At 40.5% G+C, this 17936-nt stretch overlaps 1 protein-coding gene across 3 annotated transcripts in view; it reads left to right on the forward strand.

Moving 5' to 3' along the window:
• The window catches only part of COL21A1 (collagen type XXI alpha 1 chain), a 234742-nt gene extending 222998 nt beyond the window's left edge, over positions 1-11744 (forward strand). For 2 of the 3 annotated variants that reach the window (XM_061397807.1, XM_061397806.1), the window contains 6 exons: positions 5096-5128; positions 5720-5866; positions 5955-6009; positions 6517-6717; positions 8513-8590; positions 10463-11744. In XM_061397807.1, coding sequence (XP_061253791.1) covers positions 5096-5128; positions 5720-5866; positions 5955-6009; positions 6517-6717; positions 8513-8590; positions 10463-10650 — 702 coding nt within the window. In that variant the 3' untranslated portion in view covers positions 10651-11744. Of the gene's footprint in view, positions 1-5095; positions 5133-5719; positions 5867-5954; positions 6010-6516; positions 6718-8512; positions 8591-10462 lie in introns of all 3 variants that reach the window. The other variant, XM_061397808.1, reaches the window with a different exon arrangement.
• The last annotated feature ends 6192 nt before the right edge of the window (positions 11745-17936 follow it).

The raw sequence follows: 17936 nt of genomic DNA on the forward strand, positions 1-17936 counted from the left end.
ATTTATATTTTTATTTTCCCATGCTGATACTCTCTGTGGCTGTGAAACTTGACTTTCAATACTTATTTCTGACCAAGTAAATGACTAAAGGCTGGGGCTTCCCTAGTGTCCTGTGATTAGGACTTTGCCTTCTCGTGCAAGAGGTGCTGTTTCAATCCCTTGTCAGGGAGCTGAGATCTCATGTCTCTCAGCCAAAAATCCAAAATGTAAAAACAGAAGCAATGTTGTAATAAACTCAATAAAGACTTTAAAAATGGTCCACATTTTAAAAAATGACTGAAGGCAGACAATTCCACCTGCTTCTTGGAGTAGTAATGGCCCAAGGCAGCCGTTCATAGCAACATCTCTGTACCTATTGCTGAGTTTTTATTTTCTTCTTAAAATGTGAGCAATTGAGGCCCTGTGTAGTGAAAGAATCGACTTGTTTCCCTCTAGTTTGTTCAAAGACACAATTTGCTACCCTACAGATGTGTTAATCCCATCTCAGGGAACTATCATGGAATGGATATATAATACATGCTTTTCTTCCTTTTTAAGAAAAATTTTAATAGGAGTATAATCGCTTTGCAATATTGTGTTGGTTTCTGCTGCCTGACAATGTGAACCAGCCATAAACACACATATATCCCCTCCCTCTTGAGCCTGCCTCCCAGCCCCATCCCCTTGCTCTAGGCTGAGCTCCACGGCAACGTCCCACCAGCTATCTGTCTTACACATAGTAACCTGTGTGCTTCAGTGCTAACTTTCTTCCTCTTTGACTAAACTCCTCTGAAGCCATGTTTCTGTTAGATTGTCACATGGTGTGTAGGTTAAGTCAGAGCCAAACTGGACAAATAAAATCATCCAACTGATAGGGAGTGTGGGCATAAGGCAGATTCCGTAGTTGCACTGATTCTGGTGGTAGGGGGATGAAACCGTGAGGTGACGGCTCCAAGGGCAGAGTTTCTGGGTCCCTCGCTTGGAGGAATGGGAGAGGGCCTGGCGGGTGGGAAGGCATGTGTTTGAAAGCACAGGGCCCCGGGCGCGTCTTAGATGAAAGGTGAGCGTTGGGTGTTGGGAAATTGAGAGCCTAGAAGCTGGGCTTCAGAGCAGGCATCACTGAGAGCGCACAGGACCGGGTCCGCCCGTGTGCAGTGACGGTCAGGAAGAAAGGTCTCCTCAGTTAGGGCCCCTTCGCCCCATGGTAAACCGCCGGATGACAGGCAGCTCTGTCCCTGCTCCTCGCCGCCCTGCTCTGCTTCCCCGGGTTAACCACACAGCATCTGTACACGGCTCCTCTCACAGGAGAGCCTCACCTCTCCATGCGTCAGCCTCCACGACCCCGGCAGGTCCTCCCACCTTTTACTCACAGAATCTCCGATAGGAGCCTATTTCCTTTGGATTCTGAGCGCACAATTTGGCGGCTAGCTCACTGGTTGACAGATGACACCCTTGGCAAGGTTCCCTTAACATCTTTTTTTTTTTCTCACTTCCCAAGAGAAAAAGCAAGTCTGCCTCCCCCAACGCAGGATTTGGGTTTGCTGGGAAGCTCTGTCCTGGGTGGGTTGGAAGCTGCGTTTCCACCACCATGACCCGAGTCTGCAGAGGCGTCAGGGCAGCTGTGGCCTCAGCTGCTAAGCGGTTGTCCCACCCCTCTAAGTAAACAAAGCCCTAAGTTACCTGTCATCCTACCAAGTGCTGCACGTGTACGATTTGATTTTTTTTGGCCTTCTTGTTATGAATGGGGTCCAAGCAAATGTTTCTCTCACAAGATCATCTAAGTGGATTCTCAGCTGACAGCTGTTTTCAGTTTCAGCTCTAATTTGGTTCTAGTCCTGGGAGCTTTTATCCTTTTATCTTTTATCTTTCCCCTTACCTGGATCCAATTGCAGGATTCTATCTGGTAGGGGACATATCTGCATTTCTTCAGAAACCTCTATATTTAAAGAATGGCTTGACAAAGAGTGTTTTACTCACTGATTGATTTTTATATGAAAACTAAAATTTAGTGTCTTTATGCTCAAGTTTTGAGAATCTCCTTTATTCTGTGCCAAACATTGATTTTTCCCTAATTTTTTCTTCTGCCTCATTTGTATCTTCATGTTGAAGGAACCTAGAAATAAATCAACATAAATCCTCAAACTTCATTGTTATACATGGAATTCTCTATTGAAATGTTTGTTATACACTGAATTTCATATTGAGATGTTATACACTGAATTTTATATTGAATTGCAGAACACGAATTTTTAACTTTAAAAGTTGATTAATGATCAACTATATTTCAATAAAAAATAATAAAGTTGATTAATGAAATCCCTCCTGTGTATTGTGAAAGCTCTACCCTTTGTTCTAAACTAATACTGGGTGATTTTGGAGCCTGAATGTACAATAAATTTCAAAAACAAAAAATTCTAGTGTATTTCCTAAAGGTTCTTATCATCTCTCAAAAATGTCATTGGAATGACTATGTAAAAGATAAGAGGAAAAACTTTAAAGGAACCATTCAGATGTATCCCATGACTGTGATGGTGAGAAAGCTTCAGGTAAAGGGCCCTAGTTTATATCATGGGAAGAAAAAACTGCCATGTTGGTCAACATGCACATATGCATGCTACGTTGCATCGGTCATGTCTCACTCTCCTATGGCTCCTCTGTCCATGGGATTCTTCAGGCCAGAACACTGGAGTGGGTAGCCTTTCCCTTCTCCAGGGGATCTTCCCAACCCAGGGATCAAACCTGCATCTCTTGGGTCTCCTGCATTGGCAGGCGGGTTCTTTAGCACTAATGACACTTGAGAAGCCCATTGTACAAAATTTGTGTTGTTCAGTTGCTAAGTCGTGTCTGACTCTTTGCAACCCCATGGACTGCAGCGTATCAGGCTTCCCTGTCCTTAACTATACCCCAGAGTTTCCTCAAACTCATGCCCTTTGAGTTGATAATGACATAGAACCGTCTCATCCTCTGTCGTCCCCTTCTCCCCCTGCCCTTAATCTTTCCCAACATCAGGATCTTTTCCATTGAGTTGGCTGTTCACATCAGGTGGTCAAAGTATTGGAGCTTTCAGCTTTAGCATCAGTCCTTCAATGAACATTCAGGACTGATTTCCTTTAGGATGGACTGGTTTGATCTCCTTGCAGTCCAAGGAAATCTCAAGTCTTTTCCAGTGCCACAATTCAAAAGCATCAGTTTGACACTCAGCCTTCTTTATGGTCCAATTCTTACATCCATACGTGACTACTGGAAAGACCATAGCTTTGACTAGAGTCTGGATCTTTGATGGCAAAGTAATGTCTCTGCCTTTTAATATACTGTCTAGGTTGGCCATAACTTTTCTTCCAAGGAGCAAGCATTTTTTAACTTCATGGCTGCAGTCACAATCTGCAGTGATTTTGAAGCCCAAGAAAATAAAGTCTATCACTGTTTCCACTGTTTCCCCATCTATTTCCCATGAAGTGATGGGACCAGATGCTATGATCTTAGTTTTCTGAATGTTGAGTTTTAAGCCAACTTTTTGACTCTCCTCTTTCACTTTCACCAAGAGGGTCTTTAGTTCTTCCCTTTCTGCCCTAAGGGTGGTGTCATCTGCATATCTGAGGTAATTGCTATTTCTCCCAGCAATCTTGATTCTAGCTTGTACTTCATCCAGCCCAGTGTTTTGCTTAATGTGCTCTGCATATAAGTTAAATAAGCAGGGTGACAATTTATAACCTTAATGTACTCCTTTCCCAATTTTGAACCAGTCCTTTGTTCCATGTCCAGTTCTAACTATTGCTTCTTGACTTGCTTACAGGTTTATCAGGAGGCAAGTAAGGTGATCTGGTATTTCTATTTCTTTAAGAGTTTTCCACAGATTTTTGTGATCCACACAGTAAAAGGCTTTCATGTAGTCAATGAAGCAGAAGAAGATGCTTTTCTGGAATTCTCTTGTTTTTTCTCTGATTCAGTGGATGTGGGCAACTTGATCTCTGGTTCCTCAGCCTTTTCTAAATCCAGCTCATACACCTGGAAGTTCTCAATTCATGTACTGTTGAAGCCTGGCTTGAAGGATTTTAAGCATTACCTTGCTAGCGTATGAAATGAGTGCAATTGTACAGTAGTTTGAACATTCTTTGGCATTGCCCTTCTTTGAGACTGGAATGAAAACTGACCTTTTCTAGTCCTGTGGCCACTACTGAATTTTACAAATTTGCTGCCTTATTGAGTGCAGCACTTTCACAGCATCATCTTTTATGATTTGAAATAGCTCAGCTGCAATTGAATCATCTCCACTAGCTTTGTTCATAGTAATGCTTCCTAAGGCCCACTTGACTTCACACTAACATGCTGCTTTCCTAATCTCTGAATTTCCAGCCATGAGTGATTTAAGCATAGGACAGTATGTTTTTCTTCCCTATGTTATCTTTTCTTTAACCCATTGTTTATCTATAGTACTCAAACAAAATTTAACTTTAAGAATACAAATTTGAAAAAAAATAGAATCTTAATCACTGAATAAAAGAATAAATATTCCTTTTTTTTTTTTTTTTTTTTACTGATTTGAGCTTTTTATTGAAGTATAGTTAGTGTACAATTATATATAAGGTTTACAGTATAGTGGTTTGCAATTTTTAAAGGCTATACTCCATTTATAGTTATTATTAAATATTGGGTATATTCTCTGACTTGAGTTTTAATTTTCCTTAAACTAGTAATATATTTTAAAATAAGAGTAGAGTTTTAAAAGAATTCAGATAGAATGCCATTCTAACCTACATATTTGACCTTCATCATATGAAAATATTCATATAGACGAATGAAAGTTATGTAAATTAACCCTTTTATATTATTCATTTAGTGTATTTCCTAGTCATTAGTGAAAGTCGCTCAGTCGTGTCCGACTCTTTGCGACCCCATGGACTTGTACAGTCCACAGGATTCTCCAGGCCAGAATACTGGAGTGGGTAGCCTTTTCTTAGTCTCCTTTAAAAAGGTCTCTTGTATATATAATTTTGTCACTATTTCTATTGCTGTCTTCCAAACCAAAAATTAAAGTTTGATTAAATATGTCTAAAGGGTACATGCCACATTGCTAGTACTGTAACTTGCACATTTTTTTTCCTATTAATTTTTAAAGGGAATTCAAGGCCATCACGGTGCAAAAGGAGAGGTATGTTTCTTCTTGTATTATGCTGTCAAGTCCTCACGGCTTAATTTTCAGTACTGTGTAAATAAATCTAGCTGTTGACATTCCAAACAGAAAATATCTTTCATGTTCTTCAATAGTTCCTAAATAGAGGTTTTCAGAATTTGCAGGTTCACTGAATTAGGTATGAAATGGTACGCATTTGTCAATAGTATTGATTCCTATTCTAAATTAGGAACTGTTTTTCTGCGTATTTTCCAATGAGGACTATTGTGCATTTCTATGCCTACCACTAGAATTTAAACTCTGTGGGAACAAGACTGTCGCGGTCACTGATGTATCTCTGGTACTATGCATATTGCCGAATCAATATATGTACTAAGTAACAGTTATTTGTAGGGTTGGATGGGTGGTTGATTGGACGGATAAATTGCTGTTTAATATGGTATGAAATTTCCCTCCTGATCAATTATGGTGTTTCCCAGCAGTTACCTGTATAATTTAGATATATGTTTGTATTTATTCATATCTGTGTTCTTGAGGACATATTTTATGGTGCAATTATACCTCCTGAAATATTTAAATAGAACTTCTGACGATTTCTCTTGTTTTTAGATGGGTGAAAAGGGAGAGCCTGGTGCCCGAGGTGCCACTGGAGCCAAAGGAGAGTCTGGGGTGGATGGTCAGATGGGGCCCCCGGGCCCCCAGGGGCCCCCTGGGCAACCAGGTGATCCGGGCCCCCCAGGAATGGATGGGAAGCCGGTATGTATTCTGCTTCTTTCACAGTTCTTATGATTTCATTCTTTGTACTTGGCATGTCCATGTTATAACCCCGAATAATTTGATGCAGGGGAGAGAATTTTCAGAACAGTTTATTCGACAAGTTTGCACTGATGTATTAAGAGGTAAGTCTCAAACATACAGATTTTAATAACTTTCAAATTTCAGAAGTAATATAAATATTTTTGTAGAAATTATAAAAGTGTAAGTAAGATAAAGAAGAAAATAAAGGACATTTATCCATCTTTGTCTCTCCTAGATAAGTATTTTTACCTTAAGTATTTTACAAACATTACATGGTAACGTTTGTAATCTTTTTCATAAAGTAATCTATTATTATTTCACCATTGATTAAATTTTATTTTCTGACGTAATTCTAGTAATTTTATTCCCCAATATGACACTTATAATTTAACAGTTTCTTTTAGGGAGGTACTTTCCCCCCTTATTTGAAGCAATTTCCATAATAAAATTATTGTAAACAGCAATGGATATTTCCTAGTTAAATTTCTAGAAATGAAGTTATTGGCCAAGAGTTAAGCATCTGTAAATCTTTTTTTAAAATTATAAGTGATATTATTAATGTCCATTCACCATTTAAACATAAGGGTGGGGGTTTCTTTGCTTTCAAGCCCAGTTACCTGTCTTACTTCAAAGTGGAAGAATTCAAAGCTGTGATCATTGCCAGCCCCAGCACGGCTCCCCTGGTATTCCAGGGCCACCTGGTCCCATGGGCCCAGAAGGTCCCCGAGGATTCCCTGGTTTGCCAGGAAGAGATGGTGTTCCCGGATTAATGGGAGCTCCAGGACGCCCAGGTGTCAAAGGATTAAAAGGTACTTAGTTTGTATGTGTAAGCAAATGAACAACAGAAAAAGATATTTTTTTGTATTCACCTCTTAAAGTGATTTAATAGACAAGAGTTCATGTTTGTCTTCTTGAAGACAAAAAATTTTTCTATCCCTAAATCTTTAAATAATTTGTCAACTGAGTTAAAGAATAATTATTGTATTTTTTGAAAGCATATCCGAAAGTCAAGAGAGAAAGTTCAAGGTTATGAAGCATGTGAACTTGTAAATCAGAAAATGTTGACAATGAACTTAGAAATTTTGCTTGAGTCCAATAATGTCTTTAAATAGAACATCACAGTCACCATTTCCTTTATTTTGACTTTGGTAACATCTGTTACTGTATTCAACATTGTTTTCTATTATAAGAAAAATTAGAGACTTTGCTGGTGGTCCAGTGGTTCAGGCTTAGCCTTCTAATACATGGGGCGTAGGTTTGATCCCTGGTCAATGAACTGCAGTCCCTCATGTCTTAGGGCCAAAAAACTAAAACATTAAAAAAAAAAAGTGATCATGGTATCTCCCCTGCCTTATGACCCAGCAATCCCACTGCTGGGCACACACACCGAGGAAATCAGAATTGAAAGAGACACGTGTACCCCAATGTTCATTGCAGCACTGTTTATAATAGCCAGGACATGGAAGCAACCTAGATGCCCATCAGCAGAGGAATGGATAAGAAAGCTGTGGTACATATACACAATGGAGTAGTACTCAGCCATTAAAAAGAATACATTTGAATTAGTTCTAATGAGGTGGATGAAACTGGAGCCTATTATACAGAGTGAAGTAAGCCAGAAAGAAAAACACCAATACAGTATACTAACGCATATATATGGAATTTAGAAAGATGGTAACGATAACCCTGTATGCGAGACAGCAAAAGAGACACAGATGTATAGAACAGTCTTTTGGACTCTGTGGGAGAGGGAGCAGGGCGGGGGATGATTTGGGAGAATGGCATTGAAACATGTATAATATCATATAAGAAACGAATCGCCAGTCCAGGTTCGATGCCGGATACAGGATGCTTGGGGCTGGTGCACTGGGATGACCCAGAGGGATGGTACGGGGAGGGAGGGGGGAGGGGTGTTCAGGATGGGGAACACGTGTACACCCGTGGTGGATTCATGTTGATGTATGGCAAAACCAATACAATATTGTAAAGTAAAAAAAAATAATAATAATAAATAAATGATAAATGGTTAAAAAAATAAATAAATAAAAATGTTGCCAACCATAAAAAAATTAAGAAAAAAAATAGTGGAGGCAGTGTTGTGTCAAATGCAATAAAAACATTAAAAATGGTCCACATTAAAAAAAAAATCTTAAAGAAAAAAAAAATTAGGTTTTGCAACCAAACTTTCTAATAGTAGGCCACAACTTAACTGCTCTTTGCCTCTGAATGTTTATGTGAAATGTTGGTTGATAATTATTTCCTTTTAATTTAATATGATTTGAACAATTTAGATGTTTCATCAAAGGAACAGCTATGATTAACAGAAAGGGCTAAATAATTTCAAAATTAATTCCAATAATTTCCCTTTCTTAATATTTAATCTCATTATGTTTCTAGACCATTAATCATTTTAAAAATTGTGGCTTAAAAAATTCTTTCCCATTAGTAATAATAAATAGGTGGTAAGTAATAATAAGTAGGTGAAACTTTTTTTAAAGATTTATTTTTCTTTAATGTATATATTAACAGCTTTGAAAGAAACAATCTAGGAGGAAGTGATTTTATGGGAAAAGTAAGCTTATTCACCTCTCTGACACTCTGCAGGCCTCCCTGGACGGAACGGGGCAAAGGGGAGCCAAGGACTTGGGTACCCTGGAGCACAAGGTCCTCCTGGTCCCCCAGGTAAGAACTGGTGATGCTCATAAGTGTTCCTGCACATTTTGCTTTAGGAAAATCACCATAGATCTATGTCCAAAGATTTGAAATCAAGACTTTTCTTTCCTTTTTTGAGTGATTCACATTCAGCACATTGAGATCTAACTACTAGAAGTTTTATCCTATATTACATTCATGAATCATTCAAGATTCCCTCTCATTTATCATTTCAGTTCTTTAGAATACCACTCCTTAGACTAGCTCTCATATGGTTTCAGTTGCTCATGCCTATCTAATGTATATCACTGTCTGTATCACTATCTTATCTTTATGATTCTCAGGGACACAAAATAAAGCTGAAATGGACTCAAAAGCCAAACTCTGCTAGCTGTGTTAACTTTGCTTTCCCTCAGTTTTCTCATTTGTAAAATAGTGATAAGATGTCATTTCAGTTCAGTTCAGTTCGTTCGCTCAGTTGTGTCCGACTCTTTGCAACCCCATGAACTGCAGCACACCAGGCTTCCCTGTCTGTCACCAACTCCCGGAGTTTACTAAACTCACGTCCATTGAGTCGGTGATGACATCCAACCATCTCATCCTCTGTTGTCCCCTTCTCCTCCTGCCTTCAATCATTCCCAGCATCAGGGTCTTTTCATATGAGTCAGCTCTTCACATCAGGTGGCCAAAGTATTGGAGTTTCAGCTTCAGCATCAGTCCTTCTGATGAATATTCAGGAGTGATTTCCTTTAGGATGGACTGGTTGGATCTCCTTGCAGCCCAAGGGACTCTTAAGAGTCTTCTGCAACATCACAGTTCAGAAGCATCAGTTCTTTGGCACTCGGCTTTCTTTGTATCATGACACTGATGGATGATTAAATGAGTTAATATACGTTGTGCCTTCAGACAGTGTATGACAACCAAAGCTGTGTTTTCAATAAATGTGTATCATCATTATTATTTTAGATGTTACTACTTTTTGAGGCTTTTAGGTGGAGCAGATGATTCAATAATTTGTATACAAAGCGTTTTGAACAACTTTCATGCATTGGAGAAGGAAATGGCAACCCACTCCAGTGTTCTTGCCTGGAGAATCCCGGGGACGGGGGAGCCTGGTGGGCTGCTGTCTATGGGGTCGCACAGAGTCGGACACGACTGAAGTGACTTGGCAGCAGCAGCAGTTAAGTGTTGAATAAACATTTATTAGTGGTAATAGCAGGAACTATTAGTGATAGAGAGTGCTCCCAAACCACATTGCTCCATCCCCAAACCTAAATATTTCGGTCACCAACTTTAAAAGGCCAGTGTCTTGATTTAATTTTCCTTTCTTTGAGCATGCTAGTTGAACTAAATTATGGTTTACAAATTGGTGTTATAATACCTTTGTGTATGGATTATTATGATATTATGCTAATGACAATGTATTTCAATGTGGAAACTATATACCTATAATGAAAATAATCATTTTGACTGCAAATATGGCACAAAAGTGACTTCATTAAAGTTTTCGCTTACTGATATATTACTGGCAAATTTAAAATAATATTGGCAAAAGTAAGCTGAAAGTAAGAAATAGTTTAGCTGCAAATTGAAATCTTAAATTTTTTAAACTGTGAAATCCACAAATTGAAATCTTAAAATGTTAGCTCTGTGTCTTCATTAGCTGCATGATTTCTGTAATAACACAGCTTGGCTTAGTTTTGGAAAATTATTTTTGGATAGTTCTTTTCCAAATGGAAGGCATATAGAATTATCAAGAGGATTCCTTCTCTTTCCACTTTGAGTGCAAATATGTAAAATGTTGAAGAGAGTCTCTTTTCCAGTTTACATGTTTTACAGATTCAGCTGTGTCAGCACCAGAAACGAACTCTGTGTTCATATGTTGCTAATGTTCCATCATAGGTCCAGAGGGCCCCCCTGGAATAAGCAAAGAAGGTCCTCCTGGAGACCCAGGCCTCCCCGGCAAAGATGGAGACCACGGAAAACCCGGAATCCAAGGACAGCCAGGCGCCCCGGGCATCTGTGATCCATCGCTGTGTTTTAGTGTCATTGTTGGAAGAGACCCCTTTCGAAAAGGACCAAACTATTAGTTTCTGGTGCCTCGTCCAGCAGCCTCGGCATGGTGCTCTTCTTTTGTGGTCTTTGCATCTCAGGAAGATAACAACAGTAATCCCTTGAAAAGAAACTCAAGTACCTCGGTGTTTTTATTATTGTTTTTTCCTTAAGGAAAAATATAGAAAAGGTCACGTATACTGATTTTAAAGGCTCCTCAGTTCTTCGGAGCCTTGAGATTGGTAGCATTAACTAAATCTCAAGGGTTTCTTGTGAGTCCATTTGTTTTAATCAAAGTTGAATACAAAAAAAAACAACCCACCATTGCCTGTCAGCCAGTCAGTTGCAGTCACTGTGAAAAGTTTCACGTTCAGCCTCCGTGCAGCAGAGTATTTGAGTTCAATTTCTTGTCTGTGTGAATTTCATGTTTCATAGCTCATTCTTCTACCTTAGCTGAAACGTGCATCTGGCCGCGGGAAATGAGATCAGGGCTGATATTCAGCTTGGGAACAGACTGCATCACCACATGAGCACTATTCCGGTGTCTGTGCTTATCAGACAGGGGTGATGGACTGTTGGTCGTTCGGTGTTTTGAATATCACCTGTGAAAGAGATTGATGTGTTTCTTACTCCATTTGCAAGTTCTCAGATGATTCAATGAATGATGATGCTGAAAAAGAGTAATGATTGCATTGGGAATGGTCTAAATATGAACCATTAAAAACATTCTGGAGAAAAAGGTTCATTAGACCTGGTCAATGTGTTCAAAGGAATCATGAGTTCAGAAACACTAAAAATACTTTCTTCTTCATACCTGCTTAGTAATTGGAATGTTTGTTGCATGCCTTCATTTTCCATTTCATTTACTATATGTGTATGTTCATATATGTTAACTTTTATTGTAGCAAAGCTAATGGGAGTCAGTGCTCTAGTTGACAGGAAAGGTAACTCCATAGATCCTAGGATGTCTTGATAATTTTTTAGCAGACTTTAAAATATTTTAAACAATCTTTGTGTACTGTACTTAATGCTTTTGTAAGGAATGTAACTTGAGATATTCCATCCTTATCATGCTCTAAATTTGTTACATGCTTGTTATTCAAAGTACAATAAAATCTTGTAAAAGCCTGAATGCAGCATTTTTTAATACTTACTTATAACTGATTTTGAGTTTATTATGCATCACAGTGATCATTTATTCAGTGGGTATAATTTATTAAATTATTTACCCTATTTTTAAATGACTGATTCACATGAAATAAGAACACAGAAACTGGGTTGTGTGCCACTCGCCTGGGCAGATAAAGCCCCTGCTTCCTTGCCCAGGAATGACTGGTGACCAGAGTTTAGCTTAATTGATGACATGTCCTTCTGTGACTTTGATGAGGACCTTGGAGGGGACTGAAGCCCATACATTCAGCAGCTGAATCAGCTTAAGGCTTGTTTTGGTGTTCTGTGTCCAGCAAAGCCCCAGGTGTCTGTTAGACCTGACCAAGCTACTCCCCCTGCTAATTATACCATTTTCTGGGAGACCTGGTGAAGGGGCAGAATGGGAACTTCCTTTCTGCCCTTTTTCCTTCAACCAGCTTGGAGCACATGTGATGCTGAAAACTCAGCCTCTGTTTTCCAGTGCTAAATTGAATCTCAGAGACAGAGTTTTGGGTAAAAGAGAAAAGAATAGCTTTATTGCTTTGCCAGGCAGAAGGGGACACAGTGGGCTCTTGTCCTCGGAAGCGTGTGTCTCAACCTGGGAGGATTTGGTGAGGAGTTTTTATTGCAATGATTCAAAGGCAGTGTTGCTGATACGGTGCGGTGTGTGCCGGGTCTGCATTCCTCTAATCCGGTCTCAGGTGACCTCTTGATCTCTTGGTGAGCTTCTCTGGTTCCTTTAATCTGGCCCCGGCTGGTCTTCTCTGGGATGAAGAATGCTGACATCTGCCATTTATTGGGGCTTTAGTTCCTGGGGGGCCAGGACCCTGCCCCAGGGCTGTGCTGGTGTTTCCTGACTGCTCCTCCCTTGTCTCTGCATCCCTTCCCTTCCCTGATTAGCGACTGTTTGAACTTGCCGTTTGGATTCAGGGAAGGTCATGGAGGTTGGAGGCTGTCCCCTACAAACAAGAAACGGGACAGAAAAGCTTCCGTGTTCTGGAGCCCCACGAGGTCCTGCTCAGTTTCACATGGCCGTGAAATGCACAGAACTGGCCAGGGACACAGTGGGGACGTAGTCATGTGGTCTGGCATGAGGACACTCATGTCTAAAAAGAAACAGAGCAACAGGGGATTGCTCTATAATCATTCTAAAACAGGAGAAAGTGCTATAGAAATGTATGCGCGCATGCATGCTAAGCCACTTCTGTCGTGTCCAACTCCTGTGATCCCATGGACCATAGCCCCCCGGGCTCCTCTGTCCATGGGATTCTCCAGGCAAGAATACTGGAGTGGGTTGCCATGCCCTCCTCCAGGGGATCTTCCCGGCCCAGGAATCGGACCCACATCTGTCTCCTGCATTGGCAAGTGAATTCTTTACCATTAACGCCACCTGGGAAGCCCATATAAATGTATAGGATGATGCTATTGACTAAATTGTGTCACTTCCAAATTCATATGTTGAAACCCTAACTCCCTATGGGACTCTGTTTGGAAATTAAGGTTTTAGGCTGTGATTATGGTTAGATAAGTTCGTAAGAATGGTATACTAATCCTGTACAATCAGTGGCCTCTTCTCATATGTCTGCCTGTGAGGAAAGCCCACGTAAGCACACAGAGAGAAGACAGTGATTTGAGAGCCAGGAAATGATCATACTAACTGAATAAGCCAGACAGAAAATGATGAAAACAATACCGATGAACTATTTTCAAACAGAAATATATTCACAGACATAGAAAACAACCTTATGGTTACCAAAGGGGAAAGGAAGGAGGAGGGACAAATTAGAAGTTTGGGACTAAGAGACACACACTACTATATATAGAATAGATAACAACGAGGACCTGCTGGATAGCACATATCTTGTAATAACCTTCAATGGAAGAGATTGTAAAATAGAATATGTATTTGTATATCCATGTATACTTGAATCACTTTGCTGTGTACTTGAAACTGACACAATAATTGTAAATCAACTGTATTTCAATGTTAAAAAAAGTTGCATTAAAAAAAAAGCCAAGGACTTCCCTGCTGGTCCAGTGGCTAGGACACCTTGCTCCCAATTCAGGGGGCCCAGGTTCATTTGCTGCTCAGGGAACTAAATCCCACATGCCACAGCCAAGACTTCCTGTGCCACAATAGCAAGATCCCACAGCCACAAGGAAAACCAAAGGTCCTTATGCTACAGCTAAGACCTGGCATGGACAAACACGTAGTAATAAATACTTTAGAAGAAGCCAGGAGGATCACCAGCATTGATCTTGCGCTTTCAGTCTCTAGGACCAAGAGCAAATCCATTTCTATTGTGTAAGCCACGCTGTGTGTGGTGTTACATAGGGGAGCTGAAGCTGTGAAACAGATGAGGGTGGGGAAAACTCCCTTAAAGCCATGATTATAAACTGAGATTGGAAGGCTAGGAGACATTAGCAGGCCAAGTCATGTAAAGGGAATGAAAATGAGCAAAATCTGGAGAACTGAAAACAAAACCTAGGGAATAAAAATCATATTTACTTTCAGTATCTGCTTTCAAAATTGTTATCTAAAGGTGAAATATTTCTGTAATTTATCATAGTAGAGAGTATGTGCTAATATATTCTTGCCTAACACATTCAGTTCAGTCACTCAGTTGTGTCCGACTCTTTGTGACTCCATGAATCGCAGCACGCCAGGCCTCCCTGTCCATCACCAACTCCTGGAGTTCACCCAGACTCACGTCCATCGAGTCAGTGATGCCATCCAGCCATCTCATCCTCTGTCATCCCCTTCTCCTCCTGCCCCCAATCCCTCCCAGCATCAGTCTTTTCCAATGAGTCAACTCTTTGCATGAGATGGCTAAAGTACTGGAGTTTCAGCTTTAGCATCAGTCCTTCCAAAGAACACCCAAGACTGATCTCCTTCAGAATGGACTGGTTGGATCTCCTTGCAGTCCAAGGGACTCTCAAGAGTCTTCTCCAACAACACCACAGTTTAAAAGCATCAGTTCTTCGGCGCTCAGCTTTCTTCACAGTCCAACTCTCACTAATTTTGACCAACTCATAAAACACAGATGTTTGAAGAATGAGTACGTGGATGAGTTTGTTCTACACGTACATTTTGACCACAAGGGTGCACCAGCATCTCACATGCCTCTTAGTGTAGTTACAAGGGCATGGCTTCTGTAGTGAGGTTGCCTGGGTTCAAATTTCCACTTTCTTTTTCTAGTAGGAGTCTTCAGGAAATGTCTTTATCTATTTGTGCCTAAATTTCTTCACATATTAAAAGAGGAATTTTAGAAGTGTTTGTTGTTCAGTCACTAAGTTGTGTCCAGCTTTTTGTGACCCCATAAACTGCAGCATCTTTTAATTTCATGGCTGCAGTCACCATCTGTAGTGATTTTGGAGCCCAGAAAAATAAAGTCTGACACTGTTTCCACTGTTTCCCCATCTATTTCCCCTGAAATGATGGGACCAGATGCCATGATCTTCGTTTTCTAAATGTTGAGCTTTAAGCCAATTTTTTACTCTCCACTTTCACTTTGATCAAGAGGCTTTTGAGTTCCTCTTCACTTTCTGCCATAAGGGTGGTGTCATCTGCATATCTGAGGTTATTGATATTTCTCCCAGCAATCTTGATTCCAGCTTGTGTTTCTTCCAGTCCAGCGTTTCTCATGAGGTACTCTGCATAGAAGTTAAATAAGCAAGGTGACAATATACAGCCTTGACGAACTCCTTTTCCTATTTGGAACCAGTCTGTTGTTCCATGTCCAGTTCTAACTGTTGCTTCCTGACTTGCATATAAATTTCTCAAGAGGCAGATCAGGTGGTCTGGTATTCCTATCTCTTGAAGAATTTTCCACAGTTTATCGTGATCCACACAGTCAAAGGCTTTGGCATAGTCAATAAAGCAGAAATAGATGTTTTCTTGGAACTCTCTTGCTTTTTCAATGATCCAGCGGATGTTGGCAATTGGATCTCTGGTTCCTCTGCCTTTTCTAAAACCATAGAAAAGTTGACTTTTCTATGACTTTTCGTGACTGCAGCCATGAAATTAAAAGACGCTTACTCCTTGGAAGGAAAGTTATGACCAACCTAGATAGCATATTCAAAAGCAGAGACATTACTTTGCCAACAAAGGTTTGTCTAGTCAAGGCTGTGGTTTTTCCTGTGGTCATGTATGGATGTGAGACTTGGACTGTGAAGAAAGCTGAGCACTGAAGAATTGATGCTTTTGAACTGTGGTGTCGGAGAAGACTCTTGAGAGTCCCTTGGACTGCAAGGAGATCCAACCAGTCCATTTTGAAATCCCAGATCAGCCCTGGGATTTCTTTGGAAGGAATGATGCTAAAGCTGAAACTCCAGTACTTTGGCCACCTCATGCGAAGAGTTGACTTATTGGAAAAGACTCTGATGCTGGGAGGGATTAGGGGAAGGAGGAGAAGGGGACAACAGAGGATGAGATGGCTGGATGGCATCACTGACTCGATGGGCGTGAGTCTGAGTGAACTCTGGGAGTTGGTGATGGACAGGGAGGCCTGGCGTGCTGCGATTCATGGGGTCGCAAAGAGTCAGACATGACTGAGTGACTGATCTGATCTAATCTGAACTGCAGCATTTCAGGCTTCCCTGTCCCCCACGATCTCCTGGAGTTTGCTCAAATTCATGTCCACTGAGTCAGTGAAGCTATTGACCATCTCATCCCCTTCACCTTTCGCCTTCAGTCTTTCCCAGCGTCAACTCCTTTTTCAGTGAGTTGGCTCTTTGCATCAGGTGGCTGAAGTATTGGAGCTTCAGCTTTAGTATCAGTGCCTCCAATGAATATTCAAAGCTGATTTCCTTTAGGATTGATTGGTTTGAACTCCTTGCAGTCCAAGGGACTTTAAAGAGTCTTCTCCAGAACCACAATTCGAAAGCATCAGTTCTTTGGTGCTCAGTCTTCTTTACATCCAGCTCTCACATCCATACATACATGACTATTGGAAAAACCATAGCTTCGACTCGACAGACCTTTGTCAGCAACGTGTCATCTTTGCCTTTTAATACAGTCTCTAGTTTTGTCATAGCTTTCCTTCCAAGAGCAAGCATTTTTTTAATTTTGTGGCTACAGTCACTGTGTACAGTGATTTTGAAGCCCAAGAAAATAAAATCTGAAACTGCTCCACTTAACCCCCTTCCATTTGCCATGACGTGATATGAACAGATGCCATGATCTTAGATTTTTATAATATTGAGTTTCAAGTCAGTTTTTTCACTCTAATCTTTCACCTTCATCAAGAGGCTCCTTAGTTTCTCTTCACTTTCTGCCATTAGAGTGGAACCATCTGCATATCTGAGGTTGTTGATATTTCTCCCAGAAATATTGATTCCAGCTTTTGATTCATCCAAGGTATTTTGTGTGATGCACTCTGCCTAGAAGTTAAATAAGCAGGGTGACAATATACAACCTTGACACACTCCTTTCCCAATTTTGAACAAGTCGGTGGTTCCAAGTACGATTCTAACTATTGCTTCTTGATCCACATACGGGTCTCTCAGCACACAGGTAAGGTGGTCTATATTCCCATCTCTTTAAGAATTCTCCACAGTTTGTTTTTGACCCACACAGTCAAAGGCTTTCGTGTACTAAATGAAGCAGAAGTAGATGTTTTTCTGGGATTCCCTTGCTTTTTGTCTCTGATCAAAGGAATGTTGGCAATTTGAAGTTAAAAGACACTTGCTCCTTGGAAGGAAAGCTATGACAAACCTAGATAGCTTATTAAAAAGCAGAGACATCACTTTGCTGACAAAGGTCCCCATAGTCAAAGCTATGATTTTTCCAGTTGTCGTGTACAGATGTGAGAGTTGGACCACAAAGAAGGCTGAGCACTGAGGAACTGATGCTTTTGACTTGTGCTGGAGAAGATTCTAAAATCCCGTGGACTGCAAAGGGATCAAAGTAGTCAATCCTAATGGAAATCAACCTTGAATATTCTTTGGAAGGACTGATGCTAAAGCTCCAATACTTTGGCCACCTCACGGGAAGAGCTGACTCACGGGAAAAGACCCTGGTGCTGGAAATCACTGAAGGCAAAAGGAGAAGGGATGTCAGAAGCTAGATGATTAGATCACGGATTCAAGGGACAGGGATTTGAGCAAACTCCAGGATGTCGTGGAGGACAGGAGAGCATGGTGTGCTGCTGTCTATGGGGTTGCAAACGTCGGA

Source organism: Bos javanicus, chromosome 23 (assembly GCF_032452875.1).
Source record: "Bos javanicus breed banteng chromosome 23, ARS-OSU_banteng_1.0, whole genome shotgun sequence".
Taxonomy (NCBI): Eukaryota; Metazoa; Chordata; class Mammalia; order Artiodactyla; family Bovidae; genus Bos; species Bos javanicus.